The sequence below is a fragment of the Balaenoptera acutorostrata genome, chromosome X (assembly GCF_949987535.1).
Source record: "Balaenoptera acutorostrata chromosome X, mBalAcu1.1, whole genome shotgun sequence".
NCBI classification, from domain to species: domain Eukaryota; kingdom Metazoa; phylum Chordata; class Mammalia; order Artiodactyla; family Balaenopteridae; genus Balaenoptera; species Balaenoptera acutorostrata.
In genome coordinates, this window is record NC_080085.1 from 114172444 (window position 1) to 114191964 (window position 19521).

Below are 19521 nucleotides of genomic sequence, written 5' to 3' on the forward strand. Positions count from 1 at the left end.
ATCAATAGCAGAAGAAAAAATAGAAAATTTATAAACATGTGGAAACTAAACAACACATTCTTGAATAACCAATAGGTCATAAAAGAAATCAAAAGGGAAATTAGAAAATATGTTGAGACAAATAAAAACAAGACACAAGATAGCATACCAAAACTTATATGATGCAGCAAAAACAAAACAAAGAGGGAAGTTTAATGCAATAAATGTATATATTAAAAAAGAAAGGGGCGGGTCCGGCCCTCAGCGGCGGAGGGCGCCATGGTGGGTGGTGAGGCGGCAGCAGCCGTGGAGGAGCTGGTTTCGGGTTTGCGGCAGGCGACCGACTTCGCTGAGCAGTTCCGCTCCTACTCGGAGAGCGAGAAGCAATGGAAGGCCCGCATGGAATTCATCCTGCGCCACCTGCCCGACTACCGCGACCCGCCAGACGGCGGCGGCCGCCTGGACCAGCTGCTATCCCTCTCCATGGTCTGGGCCAACCACCTCTTCCTGGGTTGCAGTTACAACAAAGACCTTTTAGACAAGGTGATGGAAATGGCTGATGGGATTGAAGTGGAAGACCTGCCACAATTTACTACCAGAAGTGAATTAATGAAAAAGCATCAAAGCTAAGGCAGAAGATTCATCACATTTTCATCATTAGTTACAGGCTTGGAAAGGAGGCTGGGATGAATATGACATTGACCTCAGCAGCTCTCTTAAGACTCTTGATATTAACAACATGTAGGAAAGAGGCAATTGGAATGAAAGGGAATCTGTCTAGATTGACGTTTTAAAAGTTCTCATTCTTCTAGTAGCTATCATTGTAAAAGTATGCATGGATATTTATGTATTTATAAATCATGCCCTCTTTTTTATTTTCAGGTTTTGAATGTTGGTCAAAATGTTAAAAATGCCTGTTTTTTTTTTTAATGTTGATGTAATAATGGCAGGTAGTGAATTTTACACTTTGGATTTTTCAACAACGTACCTTTATGTGTGAAAAAAAAAAAAAAAGAAAGAAAGCTCCCAAATAAACCACCTAACTTTACAGCTCAAGGAACTGAAAAAAGAAGAACAAACTAAGCCCAAAGTTAGCAGAAGGTCGGAAATAATAAAGATTAGAGCAAAAATAAACAAACTAGAGAATAGAAAAACAATAGAAAAATCAACAAAATTAAGAATTGATTTTTTAAAAGCTCAAAGAAATTGACAAACCGTTAGCTACACTAAGAAAAAAAAATAGAGATGACAAATAATAAAACCAGAAATGAAAGAACCATTACAACTAATGCCACAGAAATAAAACGTATTATAAGAGACTATTACAAACAATTATGTGAAAACTGGATAATCTAGAAGAAAAGAATAAATTCTGAGAAACATACAACCTACCAAAACCAAATCATGAAGAAACAGAAAATCTGAAGAGACCTATGACTAGTAAGGAGGTTGTATCAATAATAAAAAACTTCCTTAAAAAGAAAAGCCAAGGACATACAGCTTCACTGGTCAATTCTACCAAATATTTAAAGGATTAATGTCAAATCCTTCTCAAACTCTTCCGAAACACTGAGGTGAAGGGAACACTTCCAAACTGATTTTATAAGTGTATCATAAGTATACACTTATACCAAAACCTGGAAAAAAGCTAGAAGAAAAGAAAATTACAGGCCAATAATCCTAATGAATATAGATGCAAATATCAGGAAAATACTAGCTAATCTAACTCAACAGCACATTAAAAGGATCATACACTATGACCTACTGGGATTTATCCCTGGGAAGCAAGGATGGCTCAACATATGAAAATCAATCAACAACATACACCATATCAACAAAACAAGAGATAAAAATCACATGATCACCTCAGGAGATGCAGAAAAATATTTGACAAAATTCAAAACTCATGAGAAAAACACTCAACAAACTGGGAATAGAAGAAATTACCTCGACTTAATAAAGGTCATATATAAAAAACCCTTAGCTAACATCATTCTTAATGGTGAAAAACTGAAAGCTTTTCCTCTAAGATTGGAACAAGGCAAGAATTCCCACTCTCACTACTTCTATTCAACATAGTTTTGGAAGTCCTAGTCACAGCAATCAGAAAATAAAAAGAGATAAAAGGCATCCATACTGGAAAGGAAGAATTAAAGCTGTCACTATTTGCAGATGACATCATACTATGTATAGAAAATCCTAAAAACTCCACTAAAAAACTACTAGAACTACTAAACGAATTCAGTAAAGTTGCAGAATACAAAATAAATATACAGAAATCTGTTGTGTTCCTATATACTAATAATGAACTATCAGAAAGAGAAATTTTTAAAAACAATCTCATTTATAATTGCATCAAATAAAATACCTAGGAATAAATTTAACCAAGGAGGTTAAAGATCTGTATATTGAAAACTACAAGATATTAACAACAACAACAAAATTGAAGTGAACAGAAGTAAATGGAAAGATATACTGTGCTCATGGATCAGAAAAATTAATATTGTTAAAATGGCCATATTATCCAAAGCAATCTACAGATTCAATGCACCCTCTATCAAAATTCCAATAGTATTTTTTCACAGAAATATAACAAACAATCCTAAAATTTGTATGGAACAACAAACTACCCTGAATAGCCAAGGCAATCTTGAGAAAGAACAAACTTGTGAAAGATTAAAACACTCCCTGATTTCAAACCATATTATAAAGTTATCATAATTAAAACAGTATGGTATTGGCATAAAAGTAGACACATAAATCAACGAAACATAATGGAAAGCCCAGAAACAAACCCACACATATATGGTCAATTAATTTACAACAAAGAAGCCAAGAGTATACAGTGGAGAAAGGACATTCTCTTTAATAAATGGTGTTGGAAAATTCGACAGCCACACGCAAAGGAATGAAACTGGACCACTATTTTACACCATACCAAAAAAAAAAAAGTTCACTAAAAATGGATGAAATACTTGAATGTAAAACCTGAAAACATTAAATTTCAAGAATAAAACATAGATGGTAAGCTTCTTGACATAGGTCTTGGTGATGATTTTTTTGACCTAATACCAAAAGCAAAAATGACAAAAGCAAAAATAACAAGTGCGACTACATCATTTTAAAAGCTTCTGCACAAGGAAGGAAACCAGCAAAAAAATGAAAAGACAGCCTACTGAATAGGATTAAAACACATATATTTGATAAAGGACTAATATCCCAAATATATAAAGAACTCATACAACTTAATAGCAAAAAAATATCTGATTTAAAAAATAGGCAGAAGATCTGAATAGACATTTTTCCAAAGATGACATACAGATGGCCAACAGGAACATGACCAGATGCTCAACATCATTAATCATCAGGGAAATGCAAATCAAAACCACAATGATATATCACCTCACACCTCTCAGAACGGCTATTATCAAAAAGAGAATATATAACAAGTGCTGGTGAGAATGTGGAGAAAAGGGCGCACTAATATACTGTTGGTGGGAATGTAAATTGGTACAACGACTATGAAAAACAGTATGGAGGGTCTTCAAAAAATTAGAATAGAACTACCATGTAATTTAGCAATTCCACCTCTGGGTATTTATCCAAAGAAAATGAAAACACTAATTCTAAAAGAAATATGCACCCCCATGTTCATTGCAGCACTGTTTACAATAGCTAAGATATGGCAACAAACTAAGTGTTCACTGAGGGATGAATGGATAAGGAAATTATATATATATATATATATATGTGTGTATATATATATATATATATATACACACACACACACATATATATATAATGGAATATTATTCAGCCATAAAGAAAAGAATGATATGCTACCATTTACCACAACGTGCATGGATCTGAAGGACATTATGATAAATAAAATAAGCCAGAGAGAGAAAGATTAAAACTGTACAATGTCTCTTATATGTAGAATCCAAAATTAAAAAGAAAAAAGTCATAGATACAGAGAATGGATTTGCAGTTGTAAGAGGTGAGGGGTGAGAGGTGAGAAAAATGGGTGAACTGATCTTTTTAGTTTAAATAAACTGAATATTTTTAATGATTTACAATATAAAATAAAGAATGTGAATCATAGAACAAGACACTATTTTATTTATTTATTTTTAAGTTTTTAATTTTTTTAAAAAACTTTTTTTTATTGGAGTATAATTGCTTTAAAATGGGGTATCAGTTTCTGCTTTATAACAAAGTGAATCAGCTATACATATACATATATCCCCATATCTCTTCCCACTTGCATCTCTCTCCCTCCCACCCTCCCTATCCCACCCCTCTAGGTGGTCACAAAGCACCAAGCTGATCTCCCTGTGCTATGCGGCTGCTTCCCACTAGCTATCTATTTTACGTTTGGTAGTGTATATATGTCCATGCCACTCTCACTTTGTCACAGCTTACCCTTCCCCCTCCCCATATCCTCAAGTCCATTCTCTAGTAGGTCTGTGTCTTTATTTCCGTCTTACCACTAGGTTCTTCATGACTTGTTTTTTTTTCCCGCTTAGATTCCATATATATGTGTTAGCATACTGGATTTGTTTTTCTCTTTCTGACTTACTTCACTCTGTATGACAGACTCTAACTCCATCCACCTCACTACAAATAACTCCATTTCGTTTCTTTTTATGTCTGAGTAATATTCCATTGTATATATGTGCCACATCTTCTTTATCCATTCATCCGATGATGGACACTTAGGTTGCTTCCATGTCCTGGCTATTGTAAATAGTTTTCTTGTTTTTTCAACTGTGTAAATGAAGATCTACTGCCTGACGTTCTCCTTAGGTGTAAGTTTTACTACTAATGGCAAATTTTTCTTGAATACTTTTTATGTACATTATCTTATTGAGTTCCCTCAATAACCTAGACAGGAAGAAACTGTGATTACCTTTAGGTTTTACATGAGAAAACTGAGGTTATGTTGCTTTTGGCTTGATCAGAGGTTCAAGTTAAAGATGAGTGAATATTGTTGGATAAACACAAGAACGCCTAGCTCTCAAGAAAATGCCTGCTGGAGGTGGGTGGAGGGGAGGGTGGGTGGAGGGGAGGGTGGGTGGAGGGTTTTCAATGCTGGCAATTATCAAGTAGAAAGGGAGACAGCCATCTATCCAGATGGTTTAGACTAATGATTCCCAACATGTTCCATGTTATGACACACTAATTTTGTCTAATTCTACTAATTCCCCAAAGCAATATGTGGGTTCTTAAAAGTAATTAAAGTAGAATTAAATATTATGTTAATTAAACATGCCTTTAAATGAATTTAAATGATGTAAATTGGTTTTACCCCTTGGGATAACTGCAAATTGCCTATACTGATTTTGTGACAACTCTGAGTAGGAACCAAAACTAGAGGACCAAACCAGAATATCTCTCAGATCCCTGAATTTGTGTCTTAGGAGGTTTATCTCAGATGCCTTTTGGGAACTATGGAAGGAAGTTTCAGTGTTATGGCAAAGTTCATTCTCCTAGAGCTGACTGATCCTCCTCAGATTTACTTTTATTTTAACTCTTCTCTTGGGCTACTCATCCTCCTCTATGCTATAACTATAGTACCAAAACTGGCTGGTCATCTTCATTGGGGTAAGTCCCCTTTTATCTCTCTGTCCTGCTTAGATTTCTTTACTCACTGTGCCCATGGCCAGCATCCTGTCCAACTTGTTTTCCAAGCACCAAGGGCCATCAACTCCAGTGTCCTTATCAGCTCTTATGTTTTACCCTCTATTCTGCAACTTCCACTACTGACCACTTCTTTTGTGATACGCCTCCTTTGATTAAACTGCTATGCTTTTCTCCTTATCCTCTGTGACTTTGAAGCCTTTAATTTCCTCTGCACTGCATTCACAAACACCCGTCTTCCTTACCATCCTCAGAAGGCTCTCAGCTCCAGGGCAAGTACAAGTCCTTCTTGTACTAGCCTCCCATCTGACTGCTCTCAGCCTAGGTTATAGAACCAGGGCATTCACCTGCTTTTCCCCTGACATCCTTGGGATGGACACTCAGTGGCTGGCACAGGCTGGTTTCAGTGTTCTACACTGAAATAATATGCATGTTCAACTCCATAATCTAAGGCAAAATGTCTAGTAAAATCTTTTAGAATATCAGCTTTTTCTCTTTTCCACCTATTCAAATGAAAGTATCATTTAAAGCCTTTGTGTTCACATGAGATTTTATCATAGAAGATAATTCTTCTTCCTAGTAACTTCATTTAGCCAAGGCTCATATGAATTTAACAAAATGTGGTCACATTCAAATTGTGTATTTTGTCTCTTTCTTTGAGCACATTGATAGAAGCTAGATGTTCTTCTTATCAGTCTTTTCAAAGTTCTTTGTTAACAATTAGTCATGAGAGTTCATCCATACAGTGGGTATTATGCAGCCATTAAACTCAAGAGGAAGAATGCTTATCGACATGCATATTTATCTAACATATTTTTAAGTGAAAAAGACATGGCACAAAATAGTATTACATTATTATTCCACCAGAAATACATTTATAGACACACACATACACACGCATGTATGCATGTATTAAAAAGCATAACACTAAAAGGACATATAACAAAGTACTGATGGTTCTCTCCAGGTTCTGATTTATATTCCTCTTATTTCTCCGTATTTTCCAATTTCTCAATAATGAGCATGCCACTCTTTTATAATCAGGAAAAAAGTAATTTTAGATAATTCAATTAGTTATCAAGGTCAATCAGCATGTGTGGAAAAGGTGGCAGTTCTTACTGAAGAGAAATTAACACCTTTATTGTTGTTTTGAATTGAGGTTACATTTTTTTAGGTAGGAACACATCTCTAAATTTAAAATGTAAGTTAGTGGGAACTTATTGAGCTCTAAATAGTCATTTCACATATCCCTTTTCAAGAAAAACATAAAGTAAAACAAACTTATATTTTACTTTTTCTTTAAGTACTTAAAGATACTTAAGTATCTCTCACCTCTCTCCCCATTCTCTTCTTTATGCTTCTATACTGCCTAGAATAAGTTTGTATACACCGTGAATACTTAGAAAATATTTGTTGATGGACTTGCTTATTTCTGTTTTCCATTAATCCCAGCTGAGCCATGTTCTCAGAATTCTACAAAATGGATTCTGCCCCTTCAGAAGCCTGATATCTGTTCCTACTGCCCCTGTTTAGTGCTCTGGGTCCCAGAACTCCACTTGTGCAGTGTGAGACAGACCTCAGCTGGTTCCAAGCTCCAGGATTTCTCCCCTTGCAGGGATTGTGAGTTTGCTCCAGCCAGTGCCCTTGACCCATGGAGGCTTGACCAGGAGGCCACTCAACATCCGGGAGGCCAGACAGGGACATTCCTCCCTGAATGGGACACCCCTGACCACATCCTCCAGGAAACCCAAGTGGCTGACAGAAGAAGTGTCAGCTCCAGGCCAAAGGAGTCCCTGAGATGTCCTTGGCTTGGACAATAGCTAGGAACCACACAGCCAGCCGGACTCCGCAGCTCAGCCTTTGGGGGCTGTAGGATCCTGTCACTGGGACCCCCAGCACCACCCTTCCCCCAGTATCAGAGCATTTGCTCAGGCCCCCGATTCAGCCTGAGGACTGGCTCTGGCTGAGTTCAGTGTGGCTGAGAACTGTCTCAGCAGGGTCCTTCAGTCAGGGAGAGCAAGACCAAATGCTTCTCTGAGCACCGCCACCTGGAGCGGTGCTGGGGAGGGAGGCCCAGCCCGGAATAGCTGGAGAAGCCCACCCCCCAAGTGTAGCTGACTACCGCCCACCCTGTGTACATGCGGGGCCGGGATGGAGGGCTTGGAGACGTGCTGAGAGCTCCCTGGAAAGCAAGGCTTAGCTTCTCCTGCAACTTTGAGCGGCAGATGCAGAGAGGGGTCAGTGATTATTCTGTTATAACATCTGAGGGGACAGAGTTGCTGCCTTAACTTATAGAGACCTCCCTCCACCCACCATCCCTCATCCCCTCACTGGGAGGGGCCTTGCTCCCTCTGGAAGGGCTCGCCTAGGCCCCACTGGTTTCACACCTAGTTCTGACTCCATGACTGTCCATGTCCCTAAAGGCTGGAGCTGCAGCAGCAAGACTGAAATAGGAACGCCAGAGATTGCCTTGGATAGTCTTTTCCATTAGCCCTATAATTAAGAACCACTATTTATAAGACAATGAGGATATCCTCTTCTTGAAAACTTGTTGGAGAAGCAGCAGAACTAGATGTGAGGTCCCTGAGGTTGAGTTTGGTAGTTTTGAGATCCAGTATGGTACAGCCTAACACTAACTCAAATGGGTCCTGAGTCTGTAAAAGAAGAAACTCTAAACTGTACCACTGACAGCTGGCTGGGCTCACTCAGTTTGTATAAATCTAGTGGACTTTCCCTTAAGCCTGAGAAGTCACTGGAGACTAAGTCTGGTTATATGCGGTGTAAGCTGGGTAAATACCATTTGGAACACAGGCCTACAGCAGATCCAGAGTAAACAAAACCTGATGCCTGTATTGAATACCTGAAAATTATCCTACAATAAGGATAAGGATATTCTTATTATCCTTATTTTACAGATAAGAAAACTGAAATAGAAAAGTTAAGTAACTTGTCTAAGGTCAAAGAATTAGAAAGTGAGGGAGGTTGGCCTCAAAGTCTGGCAGTCTGAATCAGAGCTTGTGCTCTTAACCACTACATTATACTGCCTGACAAAGATAAAAGAAATCCTTCTCTCTAAGCAGAACTGGCTTCATGGACATGTGATCAGTGCAGTGGTACAGCACCCTGAGCTTAGAAGAGCCTTGTACTTGGGGTTTAATGCCACTGTCTTAATTTTAATAATTTGAATTTGTGCTTTGTAAGTGAAAACCAAAATGTGATAGAATAATTCAGTAGGCACTTGAAGCTTGGAGTCTCAGCTAGCACACAGTCCCATCTTTCACTGCTTCTTCACCTCCCTGGGACAGATTATTGACTGCCCACTTCCCTGTCCATTAATACTCAGGGCCCCACCCAGCCTCTTCTTTTCTGTCTCACCCAGTGACCGCTGCAACCCTCCACTCTCAGGGATCTGGGCATGGGCCCAGGGAGGATTGGGATCAGGTACACATGCCCTGCAACATCTCAGGGTTGGACATGATGACAGCCAGCCATCCTGGTCCCAGGGTGGTAATGCCATTGCACATTTGGCAGATCACCCAGCAGGGCTCATTGCCCACCCTGATCCAAGTACCTAGTGCATCCTGGTGTAGAGGTTGCAATACCCTTGATGGTCACCTGTCCACCATGGGTTGGGGCAGCTGACCCATGGGAAGAGGATATGCCTGGTTCTACCTTCTCACTCCTGACCAGGGTACAATGCATCTGTCCAGCAGGCAGGAGGAGGACCCAGCAGCCCGTGGGCTCCACACATGTGCATCAGATCACAGGGTGGGGTCACAGGGCACTTGTGAGGCTATACACTTGCCCCACAAATATCCCTGTGCCTGAGGGTATGACATTAAATGAAAAATTTTAAGCACCATGAGAGGTTGAGAGAGACACTCCAGTAGAAAGGAAAAAAAGTTTTTATCTGAATACCTTTAACAGTACTTTTTCTTGCTTTTTGAACAGGGACTTCACATTAACATTTTGCACTGGGGCTACAAATTATATAGCCAGTTCTTACTGTAAGGATCGTCTACTACTAAAGTAGTTTGTTATCCCCAGAGATCTACCATTCCCTGTGTAGAAATGATGAAGCTGATGAGGTTTTAACTGTCTCTAGTCTTGCTGGGGCTGTTTAGAGGATAGGTGACACTTCTACTTGCCAAGGAAGAAGCCCATTTCGTCCCAAACTCCAAGCTGTGTTAAGTATCTCACATCATGAGAGGGGCTTAGGAGGATGTGGTAGTAGACAATATTCTGTGGTATGAATCAGGAGACCTGAATTCCAAATCTGCCTCTCCCTCTGACTAGCTGAGAATGCTGCTCTCCCCTGGGGACACTGTGTGTCTTCATATGTGAAAAGAGCAGTTTCAATTAACCTAGCGTTTTCAGACTGTCATTGAGTTTCTAGAGCAGTGCCTCAGAGAGGGAGAGGTGAGTGCTAGGCAATGGGGCTATAGGCACCCCACACTTTTCCAGCCAAATCTGTTCCACTTTTGTTTTATATTTTTTTGTTCTGCATTGGAATTCACTTAAAGAAATAATTCCAATGCTTAAAAAATTAAAACCCATAATTCTCAATGATCTCTATGGGCCCTTATACCTCTGAGTTCTGATTGTGAGAGTCTTTAACCTTGAATCCTACAAAAAGGATGATCTTTATTCCAGGAAGAAATCTATCATATGCATGGGCTGGTTACCATAGAAGAAGAGAAATCCAGGGAGGACAAGGGGTTAAAGGGCAAACGCCTGGGTGGTATAGAACTAAAAGATAAGGGCAATGAAGAAGAGGTTCGGGTTCCCTACTGTGGGTTGTTAACAGGAAACATCCATAAAACCAGGAGATTCAGCTAGATGATCATGTCTCAAGAGGTAAGATTTTCTACCTCTCCTCCATTACATGATAGAATGTAACAATGTCTGGTGGACAAAATGAACTGAATAAGGAAAAGGGTTAGTTGGGAGTGAACTTCAACTCTGCTAATGTTTTCTGAGCCTTTACCGGGTACCAAACTTTAGGCTAGACTTAGGGTGGAAGATAAGAAAAATTAACCAAATATGGCTCCATCTTTCCAAAAGTGTTTCAACATAGGTGAGCAAAACAGAAATTCTGAAAAATGCACAGAGTATTTTATAAGGCCAAGCATCATAATGGTAAAATAGAGGCACAAAGTACAATGGGAAGACAGTGTACGAATGCTCACTTCCATCTGAAATGTCAAGAAAAGTTACCTGGAAATGAAGATTGGATTTAAGTTTGGACTTTAAAAATGAATAGGACTTGGGCGAGCAGGACCTGAAGATCTTCACATGCCAAATTTACAAGTTTGGAATATGTGTTATAGGCAAAGAGAAACATGGAAAAGTTGTAAGCAGTGTGGAGGTTAGGAGAAGGCTGATCTGGTTGGATTTACATTTAAACCACTGAGCTTGTTATGTGAAAAGTAAATTTAATAGGATCCAGGGTGGATTCATAGAGAGGAGATAAAAGACTATTTTGCTAATCCAGGCAAGAAAGGAGTATGCCATGATCCAGCACAGTGACAGTGGCAGTGAAAAAGAAACTAATTCAAGAGGCATTTGGGAGAGAGAATTGACAGGATTTGGTAATTGATTAAATATAGGGAGCTACAGGGGAGGGAAGTAACAAGGACTCACTCAGGTTTTGGGCTTAAGAAACTGGGTGATGCCATTCACTCAGGGTACAAGGAAAGAGGAGAGCAGGTTTAGAAGAGTTCAGTTTCTGAACATTAAGTTTGAAGTGCCTAAGGAACTTTCAAGTGGAGGTTCTACTTGGTAACTAGATATAATGATCTGGAGCTCTAAGGGGATTGGTTTTCACACAGCTACCAAATAAACCGCATTCCCTCACAACTGGGTTTTAGGAGTCCTTGGCAGATGGCTACTAAGGCTAGGCAGTTTCTGGGAATAGAGGCAGAGGCAAAACCATTCTTGAGGCCCAAAAATTGCATCTAACCTAAATGTAGCTAAATACTACTTTCTGTTTTTCCTTGCAGCTTGAGCCACTCAATTACTTTTCCCCAACTAGTTGTTTGATATTGGTCACTTTCCCTTGTCTTGGCCTTGATTTCCTCATCTATAAAAGTAAGATATTAAGGTTTTATATTCTTCAGATATAGGATTGTTTGTTTTTACAGATAGCCTGTTGTTCAACATATTTAGATAAGATAGCAATATCCATGCATTTGGTGCATCTTTACAAATTCTGAGGACTAGCCGTGGACTAATAAATTAACTGGGGTTCTACTTACACTTGTGTTTCCTATTGGAAGTATATTCAGAAATACTAATGGACTTGGCTCAGATCCATTCAAACTTGGCATAAAAAAAACCCCATCGCTATAATTCAGGCCTGGAATTTCATTAATAAATGATCTATTGTTCCTTGCAAAGGATCTTCAAATCCTAGTCTAGCTAGTGAAACCAATCTCTTGTTTGGCTGAGTACTGCTCTCTTTAAGATTTATCCCTGTAAATCTCAATAATTGCACATATGAATTCATATATAGACTTACATTTTACAGCTTCACTGTGGCAGATATCGTAGAGCATTTGGAAAACACACATCTAGGAATATTCTGAGTCCTTATGAAAGATATGGATTTAAATTAACTCAGCCTAAGGGATATCAAGGAAATCCTCTATATAAGTACATGAGTGGTAAAGCAAAGGAATCAATGTTCTCTTCTATAACTTATAGTCAAATTACATTGTTTTCTAACCTTGTTATCTTGGAATTAACTCATGACTAGTGTTATACTCGTTCACAACTCATATTGACATATTCATACCCACATACATTATTTCCTTCTCTTAAAGTATTTCTTATCAGTTGTTTCAGAAAATACACATCATTTTGTCCATATAATTTCTCCCTATCATATTGCTGTTTATCTAAGCTCCTACACCTAAACACTTAGCCAGAGCAATTCAATTATTCTTAAAAGGCTTTATTCGCAGGTAAGGAAAACACTGTGAATAGAACTGTGAGCAAGTCTTCATAGAACATATTACATTTTGGAGACACAGAATGGGAGATTAGGAACTTTTCTTCAATATTTTCTGTAGAGCAACTTTCACTTCCTAGTTTCTCAAACTGTAGATGAGAGGATTTAACACTGGGATCACCATTGCATAAAACACTGAGACCATCTGATTTCCTGCCTGGGATCCACGTTGAGAGGGCTGCAAGTAGGTGTACATAGTTGTTCCATAGTATAGGCCAACAGCAGTCAAGTGCGAAGCACAGGTAGAGAAAGCTTTTTGCCTGCCAGAAGCTGAGGGAATTCTCAGGATAGTCATGAGGACAGACAGGTAGGAGACAAGGATTACCATAATGGAGGTGATCAGGGTGAATCCTCCGCAGCCAACAATCAAGATCTGGGTGACCCAGGGGTCTGAGCAAGCCAGTGCCGACAGTAGAGGGATGTCACAGAAGTGAGGAAGGACATGTGGTTGACAGAACGATAGTTGTGTGATGGAAGTTGTCACAGAAACCATGTTATCTAATCCACCAAGGTAGCATCCTGCTACCAATTTGAGACGACGGACTCTAGACATGGTGATGTGGTAGAGCAGTGGGTGACAAATGGCAGTATAGCGGTCATAGGCCATGGAAGCCAAAATGTTGCATTCAGCGGAGGCAAAGATTATGAACAAGCCCATTTGAGTCACACATCCAAGGAAAGAAACAGCCTGCAACTTAGAAAACAAATTTGCTAAAGTCTCTGGGATCATGACAGAAGAGAAACAGACATCAAGAAAGGACAGATTAGAGAGGAAAAAATACATGGGGGTGTGGAGGCAGGGACTGACTCCGATCAGGACTACCAGGCCTAGATTCCCCAACACAGTGACAATATAAACAATAAGGAAGACTCCAAATAGCAGGACCCCAAGCTGAGGGTTATCTGTCACGCCCAGAAGGATGAGGTCAATCAATGTAGATGAATTCTCCATCAACACAAGCTGGGTATTATCCTTGATGAGGTAAGAGTGCTTTTGACATGCTTTAAGTGAGGAAATAATAGAAAACTGGATGATACGGGTAAAACAGTCCCACTCAAAACACATGAATCCACAGCACTCTCCAACCCTTCCCTGCGTCTACAATCTCACTTTAAACACCTTCCCAAATAGTATCACTATTTCCCAAGCATAACATTGGGAAAGTAACGATAGGAGAAAAAAGGGGAAGGAAAAAGAGGTAAAGAAAATTCAGAAAGCAAAAGGAACACAGAAGTAAGAGAGTAAAGGCCTAGGATGCAAAAGACACTTAATATTTGCTGAAGGAATAAATGAAGTAGAAAGAAAAACAGATGTCATCAAGAGATGTTCTTTACTAATACATATATCACAACATTGTAAATCAATTATACCCCAATAAAAATGTTTTAAAAAATAAAAGAGACTATTAAATTAAAAAATGAGAGAGAGAGATGTACTTTACTGATATAGCACTACAAACTCTTAGAAAATTTGGGGGTATGGAATTCCATCTCGCCCTCCCTCACTTTTCCAAATCAATCTCAAGGAATTATTGCAGATGAAGTAACAATATAGTAAATATGTCAACTGATTTCATCTTGACAGACAGCCCCCTCCTCCCTTCAGTATTAGTGACATTGTTTCTGAAAAAGTAGAAGTCACAAATACTCACTATTTTGCTTGGTAAGTAAAGGGTTTTCCAGGACCTTGATCACCTCTTCACTGGTAGATTGTTGCAGAATCAGAATGCCCCGAAATGGCCATCAGAAACTGAACTCAAGGTTATCAGGTATCATTTGGATCCTGTGAAAGAGCAACGGAAAGATTCATGAAGTTGTTGTCTGATCATCACCTGACTGATTCCTTTAACCATGCTTGGGGCAAAGGTTATGCAGCTGTACAAAACTAACTGCAAATTCCACAAGGACTTGTTGGTCAGATCCGTCTGAGCAAAGGGCCAGGTCACAAAATAGTAGGAGTCAGGTGGCACTGAGGCTAAGGGCATGGACTCTGTCCCCCTCTCTTGTGGTCACAGGATATTTCTAATGCTGACTTGCTCCCTCACACAAATGCCTGGGTCTTACCCTGGATGAAGCACCAAACAAGAGAAGGGATAAATCCATACAGATCCATCTCCATTTATACAATTTAAACTAAATCATAGCCCTTGTGTTTCACTGGATGGCCATCAGCGAGAGGTGTTTAGAAGGGATTCCTGTATTTGGTGAGAGTGTGGACAAGGAAACCTCAGAGGGCTCTCCCAACTTTGATTAAAAAAAAAAAAAGCCTATCTGTTTCAATTCACCAGAAAACATAGGTTCTTTATTTGGTGTAGTAGTTAAGGTGTCTGATTCTGGAGCTATACGGACCTATTTGAATCCTGGTTTTGGAGATCACTCGTTCTGTGACTTAGGACTTAACCTACCTAAGTGCACTAATCTGTAAAAGAAGGGCACTAATAAGACCTATGTTATGGGGCAATAGCGAAGGTTAAACTAAATATGTTAAGTACAACACTTGGTACACATTAATTGCTCATGACTTTTACTCTCTTTATTCCTTTATGACCACTCCTACTTGGATGTATTTACTATTTTTTTTCTTCTCCATTTCACTAAATGGAAGCAGAGGTATTGTTTTTTGTATACTATTATCATTTTAGACCAACAGCAGTGAACCTTAGAGAGACTGGCTGAAGTATAATCTCCATGTTCCACCCCTTAACCATCCCTCAGACACACACACACACACCCCACACAGCAGTTTTGGCCAGAGCAGATGAAAGAAGCATCTTTTACTTGTGGTAGTAATTCACTCCTCTGTGCTCTACCCAAACTGTTGGAGTAAACTCCTGCTGCTTAGCACAGCAGTCTGCCCAGGCGAATATTCAACCTATACCTCCAAAATGGGAAGATTGGAGAACATCCTGGGCTGAGTGGAGACAATGGATAGAACACTGTTTTGAGAGACAAAAGCATGAGTTCTAGTCCTGGAGCTAATTTGTATTGTCTTTCAGTGGAAAAGCCACTTATCCCCTTTGAGCCCCATATTTTCTCATCTTGAAAATGGAAAAAACAATATCCACCATGGCTCTCTTTTAGGGTTGGCATGAGGATCAAATAAGATAATGAATGTGAAAACACTCTGTAAACTCTGAAGGGTGATACAATACACATGGAACGGATCCCTATTATTCTTCCATCATGGGAGGTGGGAGAGGGAGGAGGAATGCATCAATATGATCATTTTCTGCTGCCTGCTTCAGCTCCTGCTTACAGAGCTGCACTCTTTGCCCTCCCACTCACCCCCTACACACACATCATCTGTTCTGCCTCTCCACTGTGAAAGTTTCAACCTGTGAAGGCTTAAACAAACAGCTCTCGGTTGTTCATGTATCTTGAATCACAAAAAAGACAGGTTTTCAACGTTAGTTTCACGTCCTTGTATCATTTTTTAAATTTCCCATTTTAGGCTAACACTATTCCTTGATGTCTGTATCCATTGCAGGCATTCAATAAATATTAGTTGAATGAATAAATGACTCTATTAGTCTTTAGAACATAGTGAAATCTTTTTCCCTTAAAATAAGATTGAATTGCTTTTTTTTCCCCAAAGAAATAAACATACAAAATTAAGACTGTATTAAGGAAATGATTTGATACACCCCATCTGCACATGCCACTGCATTAAGTAGTGTCAATATAACAGCCAGAATGGGTATGTTATTAACTTGGCTAATGTGTCTTGGATATGTACTTATAGGAAATAATCAGGCACTCCTCTTATTTGTTGAAGAAGTAACCTTTCATGTTTAAAAAATGCATTCATGTAAATTTACAGTACCAGCTTTTTAAGAAAAATTTTTTGGTTACCCATCTTTTCTTCAGTTATGTAGCTCACTGGGAATCTTCCAAAAATAGCATAACATTTAGAATTTAAATAAAAGTTCACTTATTTACTTATTCAATAAAATTTCTTTTTTTAAACATCTTTATTGGAGTATAATTGCTTTACAATGGTGTGTTAGTTTCTGCTTTGTAACAAAGTGAATCAGTGATACATATACATATGTCCCCATATCTCTTCCCTCTTGCACCTCCCTCCCTCCCACCCTCCCTATCCCACCCCTCTAGGTGGTCACAAAGCACCGAGCTGATCTCCCTGTGCTATGTGGCTGCTTCCCAATAGCTATCTATTTTACATTTGGTAGTGCATATATGTCCATGTCACTCTCTCAGTGCAGTCTTCCAAAAGATCATATATTCCAACCCACATATTTCCAGATGAAGAAACAGAAGTCCAGAGAGGTTAACAGATTGTCTAAGGTCTCACAAAGAATTAGTGGCAGAGCTGGTGTTGGAACCCAGATCTCCTTGACCTAATTCAGTGACCTTTTCACATCACTATCTGGCTTTCCCCTTAATTTGTTTTCTGAAATTTTTCTGGATAGGACTTTCGCCTTTGGTACATTCATTCTTTCAATAACAGATGAAATAACAGCGTCATCCTCTGTTGCTATATTTGAGCTATACGATCTTGAGAAAATATCTTGCTCTTTCTGGGTCCTAGTTTCTTCATCAATAAAATGAAGCAGCTAGACTAGGTGGTCTCTGAGGCTCTTTCCAGCTTTGAACTCTAATTTCCCATGGCTCTGTGAGTTAAACTGTACACACATCATTGGTCATTCTCAATATCTGACTGAGGGATGCTGAAAGAGAAAATTTCTGTAATTCCATGAATCTAGGCTATACAAACCACTCCTTCCTACTCTGCTCTCTCAGCCCTCACAGTGACAGAAATGTCATATTGGTGTTTGGTCTTAGTGCGAGGCACTGAGGTAAGAGCATGGGAGGGATGTTTCCAAACTTCCTAGCCACCTTAAGGTAGAAAATCTCAGTCAAAGATCAGGTTAAAGTGTCCAGGTTATGTCACATTCTAACCCTATAATCTCAGACAATTTTTTCAACCTCTCTGCCATCAATTCCCTTATCTAAAATGGAAATAATTTTACCTAAATTAAATGACTGTTTTGAAGATTAAATAAGAAAAAATATACAAAGTGCTTAACAGATATTTAGGTGCTTAATAAATGTTGCTTTGGCTTCTCCCTAAAAGTCCATTTTTTGTCTTATGATTCCATATATATGAAAGGTCCAGAACAGGAAAATCTACACAGGCAGAAGGTAGATTAGTGGTTGCCAAGGTCTTGAGGAGTGGTGCAGGAATGGTAGGTATGGGGGGTTTGTTTGTTTGTTTGTTTGTTTTGATTAAAAGCTATCTGATCTTTAAAAATTTATGGACTTAAACTTTTAATAGGTCTTAAACTTTTGACACTTATGTTGCCAAGGACCTTATTGTTCCTTTATTTCAACGCCCACCATTATTTGATATTCCCATATGTTTACAAGTTTCTCAGCCTTTCTCTCTTTTTTTGGTGATGAAATGTTCTAAAATTATGGTGAAGGTTGCACAATTCTGAATATACTAAAAACTCTTGAATGTACACACATTCACATGTGTGTATTTTATGGTATGTGAATTACATCTCAATAAATCTGTTACCAAAAAAAGTAATCCTGATGAGTACTAGGGGAAAAAGTCCATTATAGATTGGTCATCCTTGGCTGCATCTAAATCCTTCTACTGACCTACAGCAGAGAGCCCTGGTAAGCACTGGATGAGATCATTAATTTAAAAGTACTTTGAAAGATTTAATAATGATAAAAGAAATGTATTTAAAACAAATGATAAAATCATAATTGGAGAAATAAAGAAATGGAAAGAGACACTTTGCTCCCAAACAGCAAGGCTAAAATATAAGAAAGATGAGACTCTTTAAGTTAATGTATAGATTTAATGCAATATCAATTTAAAATTCTCCAGGATATTTTATAGACTATGACAAATTTATAGTGAAATTCACCTGGAAGAATAAGAAGACAAAAATGCCCAAAAATATTTTTTTTAGTAATGATGGAGATAGCCTCTCAAGTTTTAAACTTTATTAAAAATCCATACATATAAAAAGGACCTTCTGGCATTGGGTTAAAAACAAAGATTGATCAATGAAATAGCATATTTTAGAGAAAGAGAACCAAATACATAAAAACATCTCCAGTTGGCTAGAAAGAACATGCATACACATACATCTATATACACATACAGTAAAGGAAGCACTAACAAATAAATATTATTGGGAAAAGTGTGTATCCATAAAAAGAGAAATAAATTTGGATATGTACCTCACATCATATATTTCAGTAAACTCCAGATCAAAAAGTTAAACATAAAAATCTAAACTGTGAAACTAGAAAAAAAAATTAATAGCATTTTTTATCTAGCTAGTGTAGCCATTGAAAAAATGAAGGTAACGTCAAAGCCAAGATGATGTGTTCAAATATGACTAAAAAATTTGTGCACACTGTACTATAACAAAATGAAGATCAAAAAGGAAACAACCGAAAGAGAAAATTATGCAATTGAGCAGAACTTTTAAAACACACCAGTCAGAACATATAAATAAATAATGAAACATATGAGATCAATGTATGAAGCTCACTAGATGAATGGTCAAAAAATGGACAACATTCACAGTAGGAAACATACTGAGTATGTAATCACATGACAAAACATGTGACCTCAGCATAATACAAATTAAAACACAGTTTCCCAAAAACCTTGGTAGGTATATATATATATAATAAAGAGCACTATCAGGAAACAGGTCACCCTGTAAATTGCTGATGGCAATGTTTATTATCTGTCTTGCCATGTAAATTGCTGGTGATATTTCTGAAACACAGCTCTTTGCCCAAGTAATTTTATTTGCAGGAATACATCCCCAAGGATGCAATCCAAAATAAATAAAAGTAATTTATGCAAAAATCTTCATTATATTGCTATTTAA

At 38.3% G+C, this 19521-nt stretch overlaps 2 protein-coding genes across 2 annotated transcripts; one reads left to right on the top strand and one right to left on the bottom strand.

Annotated features, from left to right (window-relative positions):
- Positions 1–232: 232 nt before the first annotated feature.
- On the top strand, positions 233–693 carry LOC103015774 (CDKN2AIP N-terminal-like protein). The gene has a single exon (XM_057538363.1). The coding sequence runs from the start codon at positions 259–261 to the stop codon at positions 607–609; it is 351 nt and encodes a 116-aa protein (XP_057394346.1). The 5' UTR covers positions 233–258; the 3' UTR covers positions 610–693.
- A 12017-nt stretch (positions 694–12710) lies between these two features.
- On the bottom strand, positions 12711–13586 carry LOC130706365 (olfactory receptor 1052-like). Its single transcript, XM_057537899.1, has one exon. It carries the CDS (start codon positions 13584–13586, stop codon positions 12711–12713), a length of 876 nt encoding a protein of 291 aa, XP_057393882.1.
- Positions 13587–19521: the final 5935 nt, after the last annotated feature.